The 25,445-nt window shown below is 41.7% G+C and overlaps 2 protein-coding genes and 1 pseudogene across 2 annotated transcripts; 1 reads left to right on the forward strand and 2 right to left on the reverse strand.

Annotated features, from left to right (window-relative positions):
- Window positions 1–173: 173 nt before the first annotated feature.
- On the reverse strand, window positions 174–3,264 carry LOC143626424 (2-hydroxyacyl-CoA lyase-like). Its single transcript, XM_077096529.1, has 2 exons — window positions 1,880–3,264; window positions 174–638 (listed from the first exon to the last, which is right to left on the reverse strand). The coding sequence occupies exons 1-2, from the start codon at window positions 3,260–3,262 to the stop codon at window positions 324–326; spliced, it is 1,698 nt and encodes a 565-aa protein (XP_076952644.1). The 5' UTR covers window positions 3,263–3,264; the 3' UTR covers window positions 174–323.
- A 4,682-nt stretch (window positions 3,265–7,946) lies between these two features.
- LOC143626377 (putative aquaporin NIP4-2) lies at window positions 7,947–19,636 on the forward strand (annotated as a pseudogene).
- Window positions 19,619–21,131, reverse strand: LOC143626310 (anthocyanidin 3-O-glucosyltransferase 5-like). Its single transcript, XM_077096442.1, has one exon. The coding sequence runs from the start codon at window positions 21,129–21,131 to the stop codon at window positions 19,689–19,691; it is 1,443 nt and encodes a 480-aa protein (XP_076952557.1). The 3' UTR covers window positions 19,619–19,688.
- Between the last annotated feature and the right edge of the window lie 4,314 nt (window positions 21,132–25,445).

Raw genomic sequence — 25,445 nt, forward strand, 5'->3', positions numbered from 1 at the left:
GTTGTCACCAACACCATCGTGACCACCAGCGCCACCCATCACCATTGCGGGCACCATAGCACCGACACTGCCAATCCATTATCAACTCCAACCCATAATAAGATAATCAACCCATAAACCTTATATATAACAAGCTAAATTCATCAGTTTAATCAGCTATTCAACACTTAACACAACTTCTTCAGCATACACGTATTCAATCGTTCTAATACAAGAATCCGCTCTCTATAAAACTTCAAACTCACAATATTACAAGGTCTCCCTTCAACAGTTGACTTTTTTTATATATATAAAAACATATTACAATGTCTAAACCACATACCTTAATTCTTGTGTTGCATCCGACCGCTTTCTGCACCAGCAAACGGATCAATTGTGACATTAATAACTGCAGGCTTTCTTGCAGAAAAAGATTCGGTTAGAGCGGATTTGAGCTCATAAGGGGTCCCGACAAGATAACCTTTGCCACCAAAAGCTTCAATTAGAAGATGATATGCTGCACCGGGGACAAATGAAGTGGGTGCTGGATCATCTTTGTAGGGCCCTGTGATGTCTTCGGGGTTTCTTCTGTCACCACCGTATACACCACCATTGTTGAACACTATCACCACTACAGGCAGCTGATAACGAACCAATGTCTGCAAGTGTATGACATTTTGACAGATTTAGTTACAAATGGGTCAATCTAGGCTATAGATTCTGCTTAACGCCACCTAAATCGTTTTATTTTAAAATAAAAAAAATAAAAAAACTATTACTAATTGCATGGATGGTTAAAAAATTGCAAGTTTAGTTCCAGAGTTTAAAAAATTACTAAGTTAACAATAACTGTTGGCCGAAACGTAATACCAATGGTCCTTGAAATAGATGAAGGTTAAAATTTTCCGTCAAGTTCGTGTGAATGACCAGAATACCCTTAACATTAGAAAAATATACTATTTTGCTAAATTTTAAACAGATTTAATCATTCAATAATTATCAAAAAACCATGTGGACTATTTCTAAATTTGCAAGATTACATCTCTTAACTTCTAAAACTCAACAATGAAGACCTGATTTTATTTTATACTTTAAGAAAGTCTTTATTTTTTGGATATTTAAATACTTCAACTTTATAAAAAAGAAAATGAAAAGGTCCTTTCTTTTGAATATATGATCAAGTCGAAACTTTATAAAACGCACTAATTTGCTAAATTAAAAGGATTCGGTCATCCAAAATAAATTCTAAGGATTTATATGTGATCTCAGCTATGGTTTTTTCAACTTCTAATAATAGGGGTTGCAAATGAGCTGCAAATCCAAGCTCAAACTCGGAACATAAACGATCGAGCTCACTTATTTTCACGAGTTGAAAAGCTGAGCTCGAGCCCACTACTACCAAATTTTAATTTTAAAATCGTTTAACGCATATTGACATATAAAAGACAAAACAATTTTCTAACATAAACATAATACAAAACTTAACTATAGAATTTATAACATTATATGTATCATTATTATTATATTTATTTAAGAGATTGAGAGGCAGAATCAAAATATTATATGCATTATTTTTATTTTTTTCAATATTTTTATATGCTATTATTATTATTGTTATTATTATATTAAAGTGCAGGGTTTAGTTTAAACGAGCCGGTTATTGAGCAAGCCACGAGCTGAGACAGCCCTAGCTCATGCTCAGCTCGTCTTCGTTTACAAGTGAAGTATGCTTTTTTCGAGCGAGCTGCGAGCTCTATGAACAGCTCTACTGATACAAAACTAGTTGTAACAAAATGGCTACAGGCCAACACAACCCGTGATTAAAAACATGTTTCAACCCGCCCATTTTGAAACCTCCACAAAACATTTACGATTACTTAAAAAAACAACGAAAACCAACCTCGACTTCCATGGCACTAAACCCAAACCCAGAGTCACCTTCAACCGCAACCACGAGCCGATCAGGTGAAGCAACAGCCGCAGCAATACAATAACCCAACCCAACCCCCATCGTCCCCCACGTCCCTGCATCCAACCGAGTTCTAGGCTCGGTTTGAACCAAAACCGACCGACCCACATCCATAGTATTAGCCCCTTCCGACACCAGTATCGGTGCCGGACTACCCAACCCAATAATCGCATCCCTAATAATCCTCATCGGTGTCAAGAAATTAAAAGGCACAACATCCTTGGCCAACTGAGCCTCCATTCTCGACACATTCTCCCTCACCTTATTTGTTATCGCCTCAACCCACTGGTGGGACCGCCCCAAACAAAACGGGTCATCCTTAATCTCCTTATTCAACACCTTAACAACCCGTTTCGCATCCCCAACCAACCCCACATACGGCTTCCGAAGCGCAATCTCTTCTTCATCAATATCAATTATCACAAACTTAACGTCTTTCGACCACTTCGGAGGCTCCCCAAAATGCAACAACCAGTTCAACCGCGCACCAATCACTACCGCCACGTCACATTTCCCAATCGCGAGCGACCTCGCAGCTGTCGCTGCCAGCTCATGCGCATCTGGCAACAACCCCTTCCCCATCGGCGTCGGCAAAAACGGGATCCCGGTCCTTTCCACCAACAATTTAATCTCGTCCTCCGCCCGAGCTAAACCCGCCCCTTTCCCAAACACAATCAACGGCCTCTCGGCCTTTCTAATAACCGATATCGCCTTAGCTATCTCATCATTTGCCACATTCTTAATCGGTTCTATCGTTCTATTACGCTCCGCTTCGTCTAATAACCTATTCGCTTCGGATTCGGGTAACGATTGATGAAGCACATCCGCGGGGATATCTAAATAACACCCGCCGGGCCGACCCGACCCGGCGAGATCAACAACACTAAAAACCGAACTGGGTATCTCCCTAATGTCCTTAACCTTAACCGAGAACTTAACGAAAGGTTTAACCGCAGCGATTTGATCGAGTTCTTGGAAATCGCCTCGACCGGCATCGAATTGGTTGCAAGAACCGGAGATCATGACCAAGGGCCAGGCGTTGGCGGCGGCGTTGGAGAGTCCGGCGAGGCCGTGGACGGCGCCGGGGCCGGAGACGGTGAGGAGGACGGCGGGGCGGTGGGTGAGGTAGCCGAAGGCGGAGGCGGCGTAGCCGGCGGATTGTTCGTTGTGGAAGGCGATGAAGCGGACGCCTGAGGCGACGGAGCGGTTGGCTAAGGAGGTGACGGGGATGCCGACGACGCCGAACATGTGGGTTACGCCGGCGAGGGTTAGGGCTTTGGCGACCAGGAGGTTGCAGTCGATTTGTTCAGCCATGAATGAGTGTGTTGTGGTGGTGGATCTGAGTATGAGTTAGTGGAAATTAAAATTGGTTTTGGCTACTTGATGGATTTAAGCCGCCAGTAAAGATGTTGTTGATGGTGATTCACAGAATCACATGAAAAAACGTGTTTTGATTCCTCCACAATGTATTTATCCGACTAAATTCACCATCTCATTATACACTTCTCTTTTACACTTGTTCTAATGTATGACAGTGAGGTTACGTAAAACTCTTTCATTTTAATGATCCAATTAGTGAGCGTCGTCTGCATGTCTAGTCTCTCATCATCATCCGGTGCTATTAGGATGGGGGCAGGAATTTAACCTAGGTCACATAAAACACCAAGTCTTTTTTTACCACTCTATCACCCAATGTTTTAAAATCCGGTAAGTGCCGGCCGGTTGAATTGATTATACTAGATTTTGGTTAGAGTACGGTATTTTTGGACGGTTTGCTAAAACATCGTACAACTGTTTTTTTTTTTAATTCTGATTTAAACCAGCAAACCAGTTGTAAACCCAAGAGATGTTTGATATTCTTTGACGACCCATACTTTTTAAAATTGACTTTTACCTAGCAAATAAAATTGAAACAAGTAAACACATTAAATGACGATTCGTTAATCAAGCAGTTTTGTATCCTGCAAATCTAATGTTGGTTTCTTTACATCATTTGTAATTGATTAATTTGTATATAAAGTAGATACATTCTATTTGACAAAGGTTCATTTGTGATTTTATTAATATACTTTTAGGTATTTTTGTTTTGAGTTTAAGTTGTATTTATATGGAATTACATGGTAAAATATTCAACCAAGTTAAACCTCTCAGTTTTTAAACCATTGCCACCGCTAGCTCATTGGCTATATTGTTTTCTTTAAAGCTGAAAAAGAAAAATATATCAACTAATACTCCTAGCTAGGTTCTTTGATGTTTTTGGGTTTTTGGATTGGATTAATCGGATTTTATGTTACGAAACTTCTACTTGTTTGCCGACCCCAAACAAGTTATTCGGTTTGGTTTATACGGGTGGGGGCGGGGTAATTGATATTCAAGGTTTCTAATTACTTGTCACATATAGTAAGTAAAAAAATTTCAAATAAAATAAGCACATATTCTTTCATGTTTTTGGGTTTTTTGGATTGGGTTAATCGGGTTTTATGTTATGAAACTTCCAATTGTTTGCCAACCCGAACAAGATTTTGGTTATTTGATTTTAGGTTTACACGGGTCGGGGTAATTGGTATTCAGGGTTTCTAATTACATGTTGGAATGTATACACATAGGTAACGTTTGGTATGCATGAATGAAAGACGGAATGGAATAGACCCTTATGATGGAGTGAAAAAAAATGTGTTTGGTTGGTCAATTTAATGGAATCACCCATTACCATGTCCATTTCATTCCCCCTAAAACACCCCAAATTCATTCTATCCACCCCTTGTTTTTTTTTTTTCATTTCATCCCACTTTCACACTATGTCGCCTCCACCACCCTCCCACCACCATTACCCATTGCCCTCTCACCACCCACCACCACAGCCTCCACCACCCGGCACCACCCACCACCGCCTCCGCCTCTGGCCACCACCACCCTCCTTCGCCGCCCGTCACCACCACCACCCACCTCCCCCGCCACCACCTACCAGCGCCGCTCACCTCCGCCACCACCAAACATACTCCCGCCATCACCACCACGCCCATCACCATCATCGCCACCACCACCCACTATTAGCACCACTTGCCACCACCAACAATCGCTCCTGGCTCCAGCCCATTGCCACCGTTTCCCACCACCATTACTACTGGCCGCCCATCACCACCATCCCACCGCCACTCATTACCATTTTTATTTTATTCCAGCTTTTCTAGCTTATCAAAAAATAAAGACTAAATAATTCATTTCATTCCCGTATGGTAACCAAATATGTCAATGGAACGGTAATTATTCATTCCATTACCTCGTCCATTCCATTACCCCATACCAAACAAACTCATATAATAACTAAAAATCGTCAAATAAAATAAGCACATATTCAAAGCCAAAACGGGTAATTGATTTTTGGGGTACTCAAAGCTTCATATTTACAACAAAAAGAATATCATATATTCATTCACATTCAAACAACAAAAAACAATAGGTGGATAACCGACTGTTTTTATGTAAATTTCGACCCGGATACTATCTTTAGGTTTAGGGCTCGGATTATTTTGGGTTTTGGTTAAAACGACACCCCTACTACTAGTAAGGAGCTAGAAGGTAAGACTATAAGTTAAATATAAATGAACTTCTGAGTTTACCTAAGTTCATTAAGGGTGATGAACAAATTTGGTTTAAATCCATTTCCATAGTACTGTAGTTATTAATATTGTGTTTTAAGAGTAATATGACATGTAGAGAATTTTTTGTTTGCATTTAGAAACTTTTGTAGAAATTTATCATTATTTGATCCAATAGTTATGATATTTTTTGGCATGACTTGTCATGATCAGTCTATTTTTCCGCTCCCACTGAAAGAAAATCTTGGTTATGTCACGGTCGATAATAATAATTTTTGTAACATAGCTAGATAAGTATAATAAAAAAGAATAAAGGAAATATATTAAGATGGTCTACGTACTGACATACAAAGTTGAAACTAGTAAATATCTAACCTCTAGAATTCGGCTGTTGACATAGCCTAATCTAATTTATGATCAAATCTATCGAGTGAACCTGTGGTGTTCTTGTATCCAATATAATTTATGTGGTATTCTTAACTTAAAAACACGACTTTGAACACATCAAAAGCATACTGAAAACAAGTACATGGTAGAAACTACAAACCATTCAATCACTACCCAAGATACATGATACATATTATTGATTCTAATATAAGATACTACTGAAACAAGATATGTAAATTCTACATAGCACTAGCAAGCACACGCATTTGCCAAAAACCAATTCAAAATAAAACCTTCTAACATTCAAAAACAATAAACACTGATCCATTAACCAACTCACCGGATCTCTGTATATCGGATGAACCGGAATCTCTTCACGATCCACAAACATAGCTTCAGCCACTACAGGACCTACAAACAAACATATAACCAATCAACACATAGTTACAACTTAAAATAATTAACTTCCACACATGGCTGTAAAAATCACGCCTAGGTGCCGATTAATCGCTGTTTGGTCAAAGTCGGTCAAAATTGAAAAATTTATGTATAAAACATATAAATTAATCCAATTAATCCCGATTAATCCTATTCATCGCTAGTCCCTATCCCACCGCCCCGCCCGACTAGCACCTAGCGAGTTCTACTTCTACAATGCTTCTTCCACATCAAACTTATACCACAATGTCAAACTAAAAACATTAATACATTATCAATTACTACAACCACTAGTTCATCTAATATGTTTGCCCAAGTTTTGCACAAATTGAATAAATGAATAATAATAACAATAATCAATTTCCACATCAAACTCTTACAATGTCACTCCATCTAAATATTAATATATATTATCAATATCAATATCAATATCAATTACTTTAACCACTAGTTCATCTAATACTTTTGCCCTAATTTTCACAAACTGAATAACAATAATTAAAATAACAACCTGGTTTAACAACATGACGATTGGTTAATATAATACCACGCCTCTTATCAACAACAAACCCCGTGGCATAACTTGAACCGGCGGATTCCGTATCGAACGCACGGCAGGCGGTGGTCCGCAGCACCACCACCGCCGGAACCACCGCTTGCAAAGCCTTCTGCCAGTCCTCAGCCGTGGCTAGGTTTTCCTTCAACGGAGGATCGATTTCCATATGCTCGTGAGTTCAGCGACGGTTATTGACGACTAATGTGCGACGGTTATTTTCCGACGGTTGCCGGAGTTGGTAGTTAGAACTCCGGTGAATGAAGAGGCTAGAGAGAGAGTTGACAGCGACAGCGAGTTATAACCAGTGATAGGGTTACACGTGGCAACTGGGCTAGTGAAGGCCGAATGATGGTCTTTATTTTTGGGCTCTAGGCCCACGGATTGAATGGCCTGAAATAGCAGGAGATAGAGGGGCAAATACCAGTTAAAAACGGTTTTTGAAATATCAGTTGGTTACTTGGTTAGAGCATTCATAGCCCATTCTCTAACCAAATTCATATAACTACATTAAAAATCACTACTTTTTTCTGTACGTGTTAATCGCTATTTCTAACGTTGGGACTAACGGCTAGGTCCGATTACAAAAAAGTGCAGACCATTGGGGTGATATATATCTGCAAAAAAACTTCCATAGGGTGCAATCTTGTAAAATGTGTTGACCACAGGGGTGGTGTTACACTTACCTCTACTCATAGCTTCAGTTAACATGTTTGATATAATGATATCTATACCGAATGATATACGGAAATGAATTCTCCAATATGTTCAACTTAAAACTTCAAAATTTATTATAAATGACATGTAGAATAAACCGAGACTAATTTTATTATAAATGACGTCTAGAATAAACCGAGACTTCAAAATATATATAATATATGTTTTTAAGAGTGACGTCAAACTAAACCAATCAAAAACTTTAAATGTACCGTATACGAAGACTAATTTTATTATAAAAGACATATAAATAACAAAGCAAAAACAATAACTCAAAACAAACTTTTAATTTTAGTTATAACTTATGTATCAGCTTTCAAATATTTGATTTAAGGAAACAAAAACAAACCAATTCATTAACATCATCCACCTGTGATTCTTCCCCTTTATATAAGCATCATCAGTCATCATCAACATATAATAAGCACATTTTACACCACCCTGCAACACACAGTAAACTCTAGATCCTGATATTAATTTCTTCATTTTTCCAAAACTATTTCCACTGACCAACGATGAACGACGGTATAGATTCGCAACTTTCAGCCATGGAAAAAGGCAATATTACATTGAGTATGTCAACAAATCATAAAGTCCATTTAGCTCAAAAGGTATATTGATAATTAGTATGAATAAAATTTATTTAAATGTGATTATACATAATTTAGACATTGATATAAATTATAACGTATTGGTTGATAATATTTCATACTGACAATGTGAACAATTTCGCCCCTAACTTTCATTTATATTGTTTTTAAACAATGAGATTGCCTTTTGCCACGAAAATGAAAGTTAAGAGTGTTAGGTCACACTGTCGATATAAATTATTATGAGTCAGTAAACAATAGGCCATAGGGTCAGAGTTTGTATTATTAAAATCCAATTTGATTAATTAACATTGTGGGATTCATTGTGGTGTATAGTTATTAGCAGAACTCATTGGCACATACTGTATTATCTTTGCGGGTTGTGGATCGGTGGTAGTTAATGTCCTCTATGGCCGCACTGTAACTTTCCTGGGAGTCTGTGTTACCTAGGCGTTAATAGTTATGGCTATGATATACACTGTTGGCCATGTCTCCGGCGCACACTTTAACCCAGCTGTTACCATTACCTTGGCTCTTTTGGGATTGTGTCCATTTAAAGAGGTATATAAGTTATGTTAAATGTTTTGGACTAATATTTTATACAGTTGATGAATTTTATATATTGTGTTGAATAAGCATAAATCTTACTTTAAAAAAAAGTACTTATTTTTACCTGAAACCCGAACCAGCCCGACCAGTCCTGTTTGTCAGCTTTTTAAATCTGAATCCCGTCTCTATACGCAACACAGGTGCCTTTTTATATAGTGTCACAAATGTTGGGATCAATCCTTGGAAGCATAACATTAACGTTAGTTGTGAATGTGACTTCGGATGCTGAAGAAACGCTAACCGAACCCCGGACAGATTACTGGTAACCTGGGGGTTGGATAGCTGTTTCCCACGAGGGGTTAGACCCTTGGAAGATGGTTCTTCTGATAACCTGCAAAACAGACACCGTGAGCTCGTCACTGAGAAGGGGGGGGTTCCTCCTTGTGACCACCCTCCGGCGTGAGAATCAGACTAGATTGCTCTTTAAATATAAAAGTATATTAAGAGATTGCTAGAGCAGATATCAGGTATATTATGATGATATAAGATAATGTAATGTGTTGAGATGATCATACCATTTGGGGTATTTATAGCCGAAGGTAGGTTTCCAAGGAGGTATGGCCGGCTGCTACAGTGTTCCTGTTCATCAACAGTAGCCTACGCACGTGCCCTGCTGGTAGTTGGTGGGTAGGCAGCGGCTGATAGTGACCAGGCCTGCTGTGTACTATTCCCTTTCCACCAACTGCCGGCTATGCACGTGGTATGACAGTAGTTGGTGAGTAGGCAGCGGCTAATAGTGATACAGTACAGGAGCATGCTGCTCGCCATACTGTATCAGTGAGCTGTCGTATCTCTGATCAGATCTTTCGCCCATACCTCGTCAGGTACAGTAAAAGATCCTTCAGTATACGGACTGGCTTATTTGGGCGGGAGTATTCCCCCTCCCGCCTCTGTGCGGGATTGCTCCCGGCTTGGCTCATTCCTTCAGGTGACACTGAATGATCGAGAGCTAAGTGCCTTGTGCGTGTAGCCATGCTGCGCGGGTGGCCTTCCCTAATGGCTTGTATCCGAGGCTGCGGGGACAGGCGGAGTCCTTCACCATTGGGAGGCATTTCCTGCGGGACCAGCTTGCGTACTGCGCGTAAGGACGTCACGTCTCTGAGCATGGTTGGTTCTGCGGATCCAGTTGGTCTCTGCGCAGACTTCCCTGTTTAAGGTGAGTCTTGCGGGTCCAACTGGGCTCTGCTGGGACCTACCTCTTCAAGTCCCCCCAGTCCAATGTTCTTCTCATGAGTGTTTAATAAAGTGAGGTGAACTTTTGGACTTGAGCAAAGGGTTTTGTAAGGTTTTCCATGGGGATTCTTTCCGCGGAAGTCCTTGTCACTTGCAGAAATGCCCGAGTTTCCTGCTTGGTCTTTGGGTATGATGCGGGTAGGTCTGTAACCTCCTCGCAAGTCAGGAGCATTGAGTCCCAGTTGTATGGATTTTCCATGAGGTTTTGGTAGTTTTGAACATAGTGATCAATTATGTTAAGACCACCAATTCCATCCTGGAGGTTCAAACAACGTAGTTCTCGACGTTCCCGCTATGCGGGGATGTTATTTCCGTATCCGCAAGCATTGCCCAGAAGATCCTTCTTGGTTTCAATTCCCAGCGGAGCGCTAGGTATGTGAAGGGTTTTGCCTTGACACTGCACCTGCGCTCGTCTTACGGTTACTTTACTTCCAAGGTATTCCTGGCGTCAATTCCCTGCGGGTGCTAGGTATGTGAAGGGTTTTGCCTGAACACTGTACCCGCAGCCGTCTTATAGTTACTTGGTTGCCGAGGTACTTGGCTTCAATTCTCTGCGGGTGCTCGGTATGTGAAGGGTTTTGCCTTTACACTGTACCCGCATCCGTCTTACGGTTACTTGTTTGCCAAGGTTTATTTGGCTTCAATTCCCTGCGGGTGCTAGGTATGTGAAGGGTTTTGCCTTTACACTGTACCTGCATCCGTCTTACGGTTACTTGTTTGCCAAGGTTTATTTGGCTTCAATTCCCTGCGGGTGCTAGGTATGTGAAGGGTTTTGCCTTTACACGGTACCCGCATCCGTCTTACGGTTACTTGTTTGCCAAGGGGTAAAGGGGTATTTTCCCGCTTACTTTTTAATATTTTCGAATTTTGAATTTTGAAATTCGAAAAGTTTGTGAAAAGATCATAACAGTCCAAACCTCTGAAACGTCGTGCGACGGTTTCTTCTGACTGTGTCAGGACGTGCAGGAAGTTATGGTGACGTGACAGAACATGGTCATTCCAGTCGCTTTTTCAGGCGCGTGGGCGCGATTTTTCGGGCGCGTGGCCGCGAAATTACTGGCACACGTCCTTTCAACAGCTGTTGCCAGCTTGCTTTTTGCCACGTGTCATAGTTTCATTGCACATTCGATTTCTCTCTCCTCCGCATTAAATTCACCGCATTAATTGCGATTACTATATAAAGGGGGAGAGGGTTATTTGCAATTCACACTTTTCACTTCTTCTCTTCATCTTTAAGGCGATTTCCGGCGAATACTCCTTTATTCAATCGAGCATTCTCTCGAAATCGTTCTCTTCTTTCTCTGCAAGATGTCTTCTCGTGATGCTGAAGCTATAGCTGACGACAGGGGTACTGCTGGCGAGTGCCAGTGTGCTCTGCCCGGCGATCAGTACCGGTATGTTGTCAGGAAGTTCATGCTCGATTATCTCGAGCCTGAGTTTCCTGAATCCCACCAGACCGTGTACGATGCCCCCAGAGGCAAGATCGGGGTTTATGCTGCATTTTTTGTCTATGGGAATCTTAGATTCCCGTTGACAAAATTTGTTTACCGTGTCCTTGAGAGGCACGGTGTTCATTTGACCGAGCTGCACCCCATGGCGATCGCCAAGATTCGCCATTTTGAGTGGGTGTGCCGGATTTTGGGCATCGAGCCCCATGTGAACCGCCTGATGACCTTCTATACCTGGAGGTGCATCCAGGGGTGGTACACCTTGACGACCCGTATTAAGGGTCTGAAGATTTGCGACACCGAGCGCAGTCTTCGCGCGTGGAAGCAGGAATTCTTCTACATTTCTGCCCGCGCCATCCCCCTTGCCATGAAGTTCAAAAATGGCCAAGCAATACCGAGCCTTCACGCCCCCAACTACCAGGAGGCGGAATGGTTTTCGAAGATATCCCGGATCCAATCTCCGGTTTACCGGTTTGCGGAGTCCGGGATGGTCATGTTAGGGATGAGCCGGGTGTGGAAGGATGCGTCTCAGGTTCCCATCCTTCTCGAATACGGTTTGAACTCTATTCCCTATGGTATGTCTTGTCTTTCTTTTTGATACGCGTTTGTCTTCTAACTGTTTATTCTTTCAGAGGGAAATGATTTGGAGTCGCTTCTGTACCCGCGGGAAACCGACGGTCCTGCGCGGATGGGTACTCGTGCTCTGGACGAGGGCGAGTTGCCCATCCTGGAGCAAACGGCGGATCGGTTTGTGGAGGTCTATCCGCTGGGCCACGAGATCCTGAGCCACCGGCGGCCAGGTAAGGCGATATTCTTTCCTCAATCCCTCAATGCTGTACCCGCTGCTGGAATTCCTGACCCGTCTTCTTCTGAGGAATCCTCAGATGCTCCTCCGTTGGTGCGGAAGAAGAAGGCTGCTGCCGGCGTGAAGGGGAAGGAGAAGGCCTCCACAGCTGATCCAGTGGTCTTATCTGACTCGGAGTCAGATAGTGAAGAAGTGGCGGGGAAGGCCGGTGGTGAGAAGACCACTGCTCCGGAGGCTACGACCGTTACCTCCGGAGAACCAACGAAGACAACGGTGACCGGTACCAAGAGGCCGGCTCCATCGGGTTCCTCCCCGCCCGTCCGTACGTTCAGGGTCAAGAAAACCCGTAAGTACAATTATAATGTCTGTAAATTTATCACTTCATTAATTTATCTAACACTTTCTTCTTTGTGCAGGCGTGGATGTTGACGCATTCCGGGGTGAAGCGCAGAGGAGTACCCTTCCGCCCATGACGGTAGGCTTGGTCAGCCTACCTGAGGCGTCGACCCAGGTGACCGCGCCTGCTTCCGCTGGTTCAGTTGCTCCTGAGCAGACTGTTCCAGCTGAGATGACGTCCCCGCCGGCCGTGAGTGCGATTTTTACAGCATCCTTCACGGAGCCGGCGGTTACTGCTGCTGCTGAGGAGGCGGCGACCGCGGCGGCGACCACAACGGCGACCACGGCGGCTGCCACCATGCCCGCGCCACCGGCACCTATGGCCGGACCATCAGGTACGCGCAGGGCTTCCCGCCGATCTTTGCCCCCTTCCCGTCTGCCTGACCTGTTGGATGGATTTCCTTTAGGTTCAGGTGATGGGTTTGGCGGCTATCGGCCTGTCATTGACCCTACAGGTGCGTGGGGTTCCTTTCTTTTTCCCTTGTTTTTTATCATCTTTTCCTTACTGCCTTTGTTTCTTTTGCAGTGTCGGATTCCAATGAAGTGTATGTTCCGCGATGGAACATACGCCGAGGAACAACCCTTCGTACCCCTGTGGAGTGTGTGGACTGGGCTCGCCATGCTGCTCCTCATGGTGCGTTGGGGGAAGCCATGGCTAGCTACCAGGAGGGTAGGCTAACCAATAAGCTTCGGGTTCTCCAAGCCCGGATGCAGCCGCGCGTCGAGCTGCTTTGTCGTGAAAACGACAAGTTGAAAGCAGCTCGCGCCAAGGACGTATCTGAGGCGCGTGCTCTTCGGGAGGAGAACCAACAGCTGGCGGCAGCTGCCGCCGACAAGGAGAAGGCCTTCAAGGCCCTCGAGGTTGAAGTTCAGGCGCGACTCGAGGCCCGCTCCAAGGCTGCCCAAGCTGTGAATGAACAGCTTCGGCTGGCCAGGGAGACTGCGCGAAATGCAACCGAGAGGGCTGCCAAGGCTGAAGCCGTTGCTGAGCCTTTGCGTGTGGAGAATGAGGAGCTCAATGCCAAATTAGAGGCTCTCCAACGCGCTCATGATGCCTTGGCAATGGAAGATGCCAAGAAACTCCAGGAAATCCTGGACCAGAGGGGGGTGCTTGACCACACCGAGCGGAAACTTAAGGGCGTCGAAGAGGCTGCCGCAAAGGAAGTTTTACTTGCCAACCTTAACAAGAGCGAAGCCGAACGCGCCCATAACGAAGCTCAAGCTGCCCTCCAATGGCTTCTTCGAGAAGCGTTGCCTCAGGTATGTTTAGTTTTATCTTCACGCTTTTCTTTTGTAAGAAAAGGTTCTAATACTTGTGTTTTTTCTTTGTAGGTTGTGCGTCGGGTCTTTTCAGAGACCTCTTACGATGATGCTATGACCGCAGCCCTCAACGCTTCTCATGAGGATGGGGAAAAGGCCGGCTTCCTGCTTGGTCTAGGGTTTGTTGAGAAAGGCGTCCCGCCTTCCAACTTCCCTTTGTTCGATGTGGATACCGAAGCCATTTATGACCAAGCATTGAATCAATACGCCGCCTTCCCGCATCCAGTGGTGGAGAAGGTGGACGAAGTAGCTGCTGCTGATGATGGGTTAGCTGTCCTCAAAGCGTTCCTCGAACCACCCCGTTCTTCTGACGGAGCGGGTCCAAGTGGAAGCGGCCCTGAAGCTTGATCCTGAAGATCCCTTCCCATTGCTAAGATAGACTTGTATAGCTTTTTTTTTTTTTCTTTTAGGCGGGTAGTTACCCGGCCATTCTTGTAATATATTCTTGAAATATTAATCTTTTTGCGTATAAGATTGTTATTTCCTTCTTTGGGTTCCTTGCTTTATAAACTTATGACTTGCATACTTAGTTTAAATTAGCAATTTTCCAAGTGTTTAGAATAAGAACCTTTGAACGTGGTTAATGGGTTAAAGTTTCGCTTCCTCCTTCGTGATTGTGCGGGTAGAATCGTCACTTGCACTTGGTAGGATGGCTAAACTTTAACCTTCATCTGACCTGCGTGTAGGTTTTCCTTTTCGAAATTTCTAAGGCGTTAAGATAAGTTAACCTTTGAACGTGGTTGATAATAGGAAGTTTTGCTTCCTCTTTCGTGATTGTGCGGGTAGAACCGTCACTTGCACTTAGTAGGATGGCAAAACTTTACCCTTATCTGACCTGCGTGTAGGTTTTTCTCACCTTTTGAGGATAAGTTAACCTTTGAACGTGGTTGATAACAGGAAGTCTTGCTTCCTCTTTCGTGATTGTGCGGGTAGAACCGTCACTTGCACTTAGTAGGATGGCAAAACTTTACCCTTATCTGACCTGCGTGTAGGTTTTTCTCACCTTTTGAGGATAAGTTAACCTTTGAACGTGGTTGATAACAGGAAGTCTTGCTTCCTCTTTCGTGATTGTGCGGGTAGAACCGTCACTTGCACTTAGTAGGATGGCAAAACTTTACCCTTATCTGACCTGCGTGTAGGTTTTTCTCTCCTTTTGAGGATAAGTTAACCTTTGAACGTGGTTGATAATAGGTGTGAAGTTTTGCTTCCTCCTTCTTGATTGTGCGGGTAGAACCGTCACTTGCACTTAGTAGGATGGCAAAACTTTACCCATATCTGACCTGCGTGTAAGTTTTCCTCATCCTATGAGGATAAGTTAACCTTTGAACGTGGTTGATAATAGGTGTGAAGTTTTGCTTCCTCTTTCGTGATTGTGCGGGTAGAACCGTCACTTGCACTTAGTAGGATGGCAAAACTTTACCCATATCTGACCTGCGTGTAGGTTTTCCTTATCCTTTTTAAGAATTTTGTTTTGAACCGTTCGACGCGCGGTTGTCGATAGGTTAGTGTTCGGTTTCCTTTCATGATTCATGCGGATAGACTGGCACTTTCATTTAATAGGATAATTGAACTCTTCCCCTTCAACTGGCCTGCGTGAAAGTTTGTCAAGTTATTGGGTTCGTGCGGGTAGGACCGCCTTCCCACGCAACGACTTCACGTAATGTGAACGCCGTCACGAGTGTTGCATAGTTTAACCGTTCGACGCGCGGTTGTTGATTGGTTATTATTCAGTTTCCTTTAATGATTCATGCGGATAGACCGGCACTTTCATTTTTGGGTGCTGAACTTTTTCCCAAACTGACCTGCGTGAAGGTTTGTCACGTTATTGGGTTCGTGCGGGTAGGACCGCCTTCCCATGCAATGACTTCACGTAATTATGCGGTGAAAACCGGCATATTAGTGTTCAGAAAAGTATGAATGTAAAATCATCAGCTTCGATGTTCTTAAAGAGAATCATTTCCATTAGAAGTGACTCTTGGCCTTTTCTTTACAAATTGGAATTGATTTACATGCAGACTGTGTAAATGAGCTCCCTTCCATGTTGGGATGGGAGTGCCATCGAGCCGATACGCACCTGGTTCGGGATCTCGTTCTTTACGCAGCATGTAGTCTCGATTTTGAAGCTGGAATTGATTCGTGTCTTCCCCAGCTGAGGTTCTATACGCACCCGCCTGCTCAGCCTTTATTGTGCCACGAGGTGCGCGAGCGTCCCATCTCTGACAAATGCTTCGACCATGTCCTTTACGTCTATGCATTCTTCAGTGTTGTGGCCTTTTGTCTTGTGGAAGTCACAGTATTTGCTCCGATCAGCATCGTGACGATGTCGGATTATTGGAGGCTTTGGCCATGGGAGCTCTTCAGTGGCGAATATCTCAGTGACGCTTTTGGTGAGTGGCGTCCATCTGGAGTTCCGGTGCGACCGTACATTATCCCTTCCGCCCACTCGATGTTGCAAGCCGGATGAGGTGTCAAAGTTTACCCTTGACTGCCAAATGCCTAGCTTTCGCTTTTTATTTAGTCTGGCGGTGAGGACGTTGTCTTCTCTCGTCTTCTGAGTGTAGAGGTTTGTGCTCTGTGGGAGATCTCTACCCAGTTGCTTCTCTGTTTCCGCATAGCGTTTCGCTGCTGTCATGATGCCATCCCATGTGGATGGCATGCCATCTTTACCCGTTAGGGTGCGGATGAGCTCTGGGTCATGTGCGCCCTGGATGAAGGCAGCGCGAACAAGATCTTCGCTGATATTGCCCAAACTTAGCTTCTTTGAGTTGAAGCGAGTGATGAAGTTTGGCAGAGATTCATCTTCCTCTCGTATGCATTTGAGGATTGTCCATTGCTCCTCGGTATACTTCCGTTGCTGGCTGAAGTGCTGGCTAAACTTCTGCTGGAAGTCTGCCCAGTCGTAGATGTGGTTGACCGGTAGGCGATCAAACCAAGCTCTAGCAGCCCCAACAAGCGTCATTTGGAACATGTAGCACCACGTGGGTTCCGTCCAATTGCTGACGGTTGCCCCCGCTATGAACCTGTTCAAATGATCGTCTGGATCAGATAAACCGTCATATGTGCCTATGTTGGGCATTTGTTTGGCACTCTTTGGGGCGATTGCTTCAGCAATGTCCCTTGCAAATTTGGACGTTCCTGCATTTGCAACGTTTGGTCTGAACATTTTAGAGAAGTCTCGTGGACTTCCACCTGTGCTTTTTGGTTTGAAGGCTTGTCCAAAATGCCTTTTCGGTTGGGATTCCGTTTCCTTACGCTTCCCTTTTGCCCTATGGCGAGGGTTCGCGTCGGAGTCGGATTCCTCCGAGTCATCCTCCCAGTACTCGAATTCGTCGGCCTGTTGCACGGAACGCAAGCGTTCGTCCAACTCAGCCTGGAATTCCTTTTGTCGTGCCTCCGCCCATGCCTTAACTTCATCGAGAGTCTGGCGGGGGAGTCTTCGTTTCTCAAACTGGGTATCGGTGGATCCCAGTAGGCGATCATTTACTGCACTTGCCCCAGCTTTGGTAAGTGGGGTAGTGTTCGTAAAATTTACTTCACTTGCCCCGGCTTCGGTAGCCGGGGTAGTGTTCGTAAAAACTGTGTTGCCGGTATTCCCCCTAGTAGCTGGGGTTGTGGTTACCGGAATTTCTCTAACCATCTTTGTGGAAGTTTGAAAAAACTGGAGAAAAATAAAGTTCTAGCTTTATGCACGGATGGCGCCAATGAAGAAACGCTAACCGAACCCCGGACAGATTACTGGTAACCTGGGGGTTGGATAGCTGTTTCCCACGAGGGGTTAGACCCTTGGAAGATGGTTCTTCTGATAACCTGCAAAACAGACACCGTGAGCTCGTCACTGAGAAGGGGGGGTTCCTCCTTGTGACCACCCTCCGGCGTGAGAATCAGACTAGATTGCTCTTTAAATATAAAAGTATATTAAGAGATTGCTAGAGCAGATATCAGGTATATTATGATGATATAAGATAATGTAATGTGTTGAGATGATCATACCATTTGGGGTATTTATAGCCGAAGGTAGGTTTCCAAGGAGGTATGGCCGGCTGCTACAGTGTTCCTGTTCATCAACAGTAGCCTACGCACGTGCCCTGCTGGTAGTTGGTGGGTAGGCAGCGGCTGATAGTGACCAGGCCTGCTGTGTACTATTCCCTTTCCACCAACTGCCGGCTATGCACGTGGTATGACAGTAGTTGGTGAGTAGGCAGCGGCTAATAGTGATACAGTACAGGAGCATGCTGCTCGCCATACTGTATCAGTGAGCTGTCGTATCTCTGATCAGATCTTTCGCCCATACCTCGTCAGGTACAGTAAAAGATCCTTCAGTATACGGACTGGCTTATTTGGGCGGGAGTATTCCCCCTCCCGCCTCTGTGCGGGATTGCTCCCGGCTTGGCTCATTCCTTCAGGTGACACTGAATGATCGAGAGCTAAGTGCCTTGTGCGTGTAGCCATGCTGCGCGGGTGGCCTTCCCTAATGGCTTGTATCCGAGGCTGCGGGGACAGGCGGAGTCCTTCACCATTGGGAGGCATTTCCTGCGGGACCAGCTTGCGTACTGCGCGTAAGGACGTCACGTCTCTGAGCATGGTTGGTTCTGCGGATCCAGTTGGTCTCTGCGCAGACTTCCCTGTTTAAGGTGAGTCTTGCGGGTCCAACTGGGCTCTGCTGGGACCTACCTCTTCAGATGCATTCTTTGGAACCATACCGTCGGGTTCATTTGGACAAGCATTTGTTGTTGAGGCTGTCATTACGTTTATCCTAATGTTTGTTATCTCGGGTGCTTCCATTGATGATCGAGCAGTATGCTGTTATTTTTTATCGTTAAGTTAGGGATATTATTATTATTATTATTATTATTATTATTAATTTATTATTATTTGTTACAAGTTTATCGTTTAATATCGCAGACAAAAAAGCATGCAGGGATTATAGTTGGAATGACGATTATGTTAAATGTCTTCGTGGCAGGGTAATTCTTTAATTATTAAATTATTATAAACCAGGCCGTTCCAACGACGCAAATTCGATCGATATCGATTAAGTTCGTTATGGTAAGCACATTAAACTCAAAACATAAATCATTAAACTCTTAGAATATTAGTGCCGTACATACTATAAAAAAAACATATTAAAAAAAATGTATAGTCATTTAGTAAAACCTGCGCAGGGTGGTGCGAATTGACGCAGATTGAGTTGGTATTAGGTTATGACAGAGGAACTAAACCAACACACAATTCGTCAACTCTAAAATTCAAAACGTTAGCATACCGCGAAGAAAAAAAACTCACGCAATACGGCAGTGAATTGACGAGAATTATGTCGGTGTCAACGATAGATGCAGTTCGTAAACATAAATTAGTAAGCCTTAAAAATTACATATTATTTTAGAGAAAGTAATATATTTAGAAAATAAAAAAGCAACTGTTAAAACAAAAATAAATACATAAACATATTTAAAAACATCTTTATTGAAACAAAAATAAGTAAAAAGTTTGCTGGAAAACAACTTTTTTTTTTCTCTTTTGTAGCACCTACATCCCGGATTTGACTTACAAATTAAAAGACGATATTAAAGATACACACGCAAAGATGGTTTAAATAAACACGTTGACAATACAAGATATTAGCATAAGAAATTGATACAAGATAATTAATATGGCAAATTCTTGATATTAACTTGGCAACAAGTGATAAACTCAGACATTGATCTATATGAAGATCCATTAACCATTAATGCTTGGTTACCACTTTCCCTTAATGATTTCACTTTCTTTCTCATTGTGGTTCCTTCTTCACCCTTCATCAAACTCTTCACCATCTTCTCTATCTCCTCTCTTCCCACGTCTTTTTCGGCCGGCAACACCTCAGGCTGGACCGCCACCCCCAGCTTTTCCACCAAAAGGGCGGCGTTTAGTCTCTGCTCTGCGTACAACGGCCATGCAATCATCGGCACCCCACCTCTAATGCTCTCGTAAATCGAGTTTAACCCACGATGTGTCAAAAACCCACCAATGGATTTATGGTTCAATATTGTCACTTGTGGCCCCCATAATGGGATGATTAAACCCTGATTCTGGGTCCGGTCCAAAAAGCCTTCTGGAAGGAACTCTAGCCATCCATCTGGACCAGACCCAGAGGTAAAGAACGTACCGTCCTTGACAGTGCCAGTTGGTGGACGTATTATCCACACAAATCTTTCTCCGCTCAACTCCAAACCCCAAGCCAGCTCGATTATCTGGTTGGCCGAGAGCGTCCCTCCACTCCCAAATGATACAAAAAGCACGGATTCCAACGGCTGCATGTCAAGCCACTCGATTGCTTTATTTCCCTCTGAACCAGGCGGATCTACCTCTCTACTCAACGGTCCAATATCATAAACCGTAACCTTCACAACAGATTGCAAAATATCGTTGTTCTTTAACGCATCAAGTGATGTCTCATCCAAATCTTCCCATGTATTTATCAAAATCCCATCGGATAAAGTCGTGAAATCGACTCCCATCCGAACATACTCATGGTACTGTCGGGTAGTCCGGTCTAGCATCGGGTCGGGCACGTCTTTACACCGAACCGGTACACACCCGGGAATCCTAAGTGGCTCGGTCTGGTCAACGTATTGACCTTTGACCTCTTTATCAAGAACTTGTAAATAAATAGTTAAAGCAGTAAAAAGTGTATTGCATGGGACATATACGTACTTTTGCATGTGAAACTCATCGGCTATAGGAAGCGATTCACTAGAGAATAAGTCCACGATGACGACGTGTGGGCGTGGTCTCATGTCGGAGATGGTTGACCGAATATTATTCCTGGCTGCCCGCATCATGATTGCTAGTTGGGTGACGATGCTATCGTTTGGGTGGAGTGAGTTGGAGATGTCTGGTAATGGGATTTTGATTAAGTTGATGTGGGAGGAGTTGGTGTAGGAGTCGAAGAGTTGTGATTCAACGGGTGATGTTTGGGTGGTGACAGCGAGGATGGTGACGTGGAGGTGATGATGAGAGGCGAGACGATTGGCAAGTAATAGTACGGGTACTAGATGACCCATTCCGGGGCTTGAGATTATTGCTACGTGAAGCTTATTTTGATCCATAAGCAAAGGGTTTGTAATATTAGACTAAGAAGTGATGAGTGATTGTTCATGAATTAATACCTCTATATATAATTAAGCTCTCGCGATTTTGAAAGGAAATGGGAAATATAATATTTTATGTTTTCATTCTTTTTTACTTGTAATTTTGGTGGATTGATTTCTATAATATATGATTGTTTATTGGATTACATCGAAACAGAAGACAAGCGGGCAACAAGCTGCGCTGCTACCCCTTTTTGAATCGCAAAACCCAATCTTTTAAAAACTATATTTGCTGATCTTTGAGTCATAACATTACTATGCATGACCCGCTGAACACGGGTAAGTAGCTCCACAGCTTCAGGCGCGAAGAAACCAAAAGTGTCAAAAGCAAAAGGAATAAATACATGTTGGTTGTCAAGACACGTCTTTTCATGTTTTGCCACCTTACCTGAAGCAGCTTTTAATGCGGCTTGACCGACCGCGAAACCACTACTCCCTAAGCCCACCAAAGGAGAAACCCCTGTTGAATCCACACACACGTGTTTCCCTCCTATCCATCCAAACACCAAAATGTCAACCGGTCGAAGAGATAATCTTCCCTCCGACGGGTCAGTCAGGAAATTCACAGGTGCTTCTTTCTTAACAGAAATTCCAGCTCGCCTGAATATATCAAAGAGCACATCCCTAACCAGATCGTGTCGATACTTGAACCGCGGGAGCTCTTTACAGTGCACCGCGTGCTCCCCACCAATTAATTTCTAATTGGTGGTCTAAAAAGTAGATCATTTGTACCTATTCTAAAATGTTAATAATATCATAAATAAGGTAAAATTATATATTTTAATTTTTAATCGGTACAGGGTCATAGGGATTAGGGAAAAAAATCTGTATGAAGTAGAACTTTCAAACACATGTAACACATGGCTAATTGATAAAAAAAAATATTTAATAGTTAAAAAAATAGAAAAAATAATAATAAACTGATCGTACATTGTTAAAAAACAGTTGTTGTAAAGCAGTGTTTAAAATATTTAAAAGAAAATAATACACTAATAAATTACAATATTTGTTGTTGGTATGGTTAGTGTACTACATTGGTTTCAGGAAAAGAGAACATATAAACAGTGACGGCATCAAAACTTTCAAACTAAAGGGGTCCGGTTGTTTTTCTTAACTAGTATACAATAACTATTTTTTACCATTCAATGCATCAAAAGAGTGTTTTTAATGCTTCTTTTTAGTCTTTCTACCAAAATATTTCAATAGACATTTTAATAAAAATAAATTGTATCATAACGTGCTTGCTCCTGTGAGCCTAGCGGTGTAAACCAGCCTAGCCGAGCCCGAGCTCATTAAGGCTTGTTTGAGCTCTGCTCGTAACTTAAGACGGCTCGAGCTCAGTTTATTTAAACTTAAACCAGCATTGGAATCACTACACTGCGATGGAGGCGTTAAATCATTAAGAAAAGTTAATTGGAAACACACAAAAAAATAAAAAACTCACATTACAAAACAATTATTAGGAAACACAATAAAGTCGATTGTTTCAATTTGTATAACCAATAAGGCAAGAATCAAAACTTGTATAACCATCCCCTAAAATTATATGAGAGTTCGTAAATTATATGATGGGTTGTGAGTGTAAATTATAGAGTGGAGAGAGAAAAGGTAGTGATTTTTTGTAAATTTGGGGAAAATGTAGTGATTTTTTGTAAATTATGGGGCGAAGAGAGAAAACTGAAATGATTAAGGCATAAAAATCATTATTTAATTAAACAGGAGAGAGAAGTCTATTGTTTTTTAGTATAATTATATAGATGGAGATGGAGATGGAGAACGGGCTAGGAATGCTCATTATCATCCAAAAATTTTGAGGTTTACATAAGTTTTGAAAATCAACTTTTAGATAAGAATAGTCTTATCATCATTGAGAGAAAATTATAGTTCGCCACCACCGCTGGCAAATACGGCCGGAAAGCCACCGGGAACAGAACCGGAAAAGCTCGTAAAACAAAAATAATACAAAAAAAAAAAGAATATATGATTTACTATCAATTCCTTATTTTCATTAAGTTAATAAGTTACAAAAGTGTAATTTATTAACTTTTCCTTCTCACTTCAAAAACAATCTCAAACATCTTATTCTTTTTTAAAAAGTTAATAAGATATACGTTAGTGAAAATAAGCAATCCCAAACACCCCCATAATATATTTTTATTCCTCACTAATGTCAAAAATGAAAAGTATAAATTACAAAGTAGTAAGTACAAACCTTTTATGCATACAAAGTTCATAGTTGTATTTATATAAATTGTGTGTTTTTTAAAGTAAAGCATTATAATCATTATTATAATTACTGAATTAAATTAATAAAATATTACGTATGTATTATAATAAAATAGAAAAAATCTATCTATTTATAATCAAATCGTCTAAGTTAATTTTTTTAATCATTTCATCATGCATACAAGCTAGGTTGCAGTTTCTGCGAGAAAACTTTATTGTCTGAGTTAAGCTTATTAGGCTTTTGCTGTGTGCTTTTCAAAATAGTAATTTTAAAAAATATATTCACATCATCTTTTTCCTTTCTCAACTCTCTACCGTTACTTTCCACGGCCTCCGTTATATTCACCTGAAAAGATTCAGTTTTTCTTTTTTTTTCACTTTTCTCAGCTTGCTATAACCATTCTATCTACGTGGATAAGTTAATGGGCTCATACTTGATGTCTTTGCATACAGTGTCGAAGTTTGGATTAAGACAGCGGGGCCGGCTCAAAATGTATAAAAAGTTTCATAAACGAGGGGGGCGGGCTCAAATATTTGGTTGAAAACGGCTAAATTTAAACTACATATAAAAATTTTCAGATGAAAAACAGGTAAATATACACCACTACGCAAAAAAAGGGGGGGGGCCACCCCTGGCCCTAAGTATACTTCGCCACTGCTTGCATGGTGGTTCTTTATTACTTGCCGTGTGTGCTAGGGATGTATGGTCATCGTCAACATTATTCAATCACTATCTGAAATATCTAAAAGTTGTAACAAAAATTCATTATATAATAATATTTTGGAAAAGAAAAACATTTAAGATATTTTGAGTTCTAAAATTTTCAAAATCACTATCTGAATATGAATCCGAAAATTTAGAGAGCCAAGATTTGGATAATTCGAATACAAATTTAGAATTTTTTATACACCTCCAAATCAAACCTTAACGTGGATAAGTTAATGGGCCCATAGTTGTCTTCTTTGCACGGCAGCATATATTAGTATACTAGTTTTAGAACCCGTGTCATACACGGGATAATTCAAATTATAAAATTATAAATAAAATAAATAGTTGCATAACGTATATGAAAAAAAATGTATTACATATATGCTTGTATCTATACAATGTGTATATGAATTGATTTTATTTATATCACAAAATAATTTTTTTAAATAAACTTAATAAAAAAAATGCCCGTGCAAAATCGTACCCGAGAATACTTCTTTCTATTGAAAAATTCATTCTCGGTGTCATATGTATAATTGAAAGAATTTTGGTTATAAACCAATTTTAAAAATAAGACTTCTCATACGATAGTAGTTCTAACCATTCAGACTAAATACAAAAGAGGCGTTACCTTTATTGATATATTTATCAATTTACCACCCATTAGGATATTAAATTGTAGCAATGAATGTTCTTCAAAACTATGTTTTTCTGAGATACACATTAAAAACAGATTTTAATAGGTTTTAGAGGGTTTCTCGACTTTGTCATAAACCCATTTAATTTTGTGAATATTTTGTTTCATTTGAGCATAGTTTTGCATGACATGCTTCCCATACAACGTTCTGATCACCGTTGAAGGAAAAATTAATATTGCCATAATATTTCAAATTTGATAAAAGTTAGAAGCATTGATAGGCATGGGGGTGGCATGTCGAAAGTGTTCGCAATCTTTTCTTAAATTTTAATAGTTAAGGGAAAATAGTCAATTCGCCAAATCCCGAACATTTTGATTATTTCAAAAAATACCCTTAAAAATAAACTTGAAACCCGAATCATGTTTAAAATTCTAACTTTCATACTTTTGACGTTTTAGAATCAACACTTTGAACCCATAACAAATTTGACGATAAATCTATTTTGCATTCTCAAACTTTTAAAAATACTCAAAATTTCATTTTTGACCCGTAACAAATTTTGACCTAAATGTAGTTGACTTGTACCAAACAATCTATTTACTAACTTTTGACCCATAAAATCAAATTTAACTTCCACAAAAAACCCGAAACAATTTTCATTTGAGAAACATGATTTGTTGTTGATTTTTGGAATTCACC

This window comes from Bidens hawaiensis, unplaced genomic scaffold (genome assembly GCF_021521415.1).
Source record: "Bidens hawaiensis isolate Kalapana, Puna unplaced genomic scaffold, B.hawaiensis_p1.1 tig00004357_1, whole genome shotgun sequence".
In the NCBI taxonomy this organism is placed as follows: domain Eukaryota; kingdom Viridiplantae; phylum Streptophyta; class Magnoliopsida; order Asterales; family Asteraceae; genus Bidens; species Bidens hawaiensis.

Excerpts from the sequence above, each read along its gene's own strand:
- LOC143626310 (XM_077096442.1), bottom strand. The coding sequence starts at position 21,131 with ATGGATCAAAATAAGCTTCACGTAGCAATAATCTCAAGCCCCGGAATG.
- LOC143626424 (XM_077096529.1), bottom strand. The coding sequence starts at position 3,262 with ATGGCTGAACAAATCGACTGCAACCTCCTGGTCGCCAAAGCCCTAACC. Across the intron at positions 639-1,879 it reads TTAGTGCCATGGAAGTCGAG|ACATTGGTTCGTTATCAGCT; the intron begins GTTGGTTTTCGT and ends ATACACTTGCAG.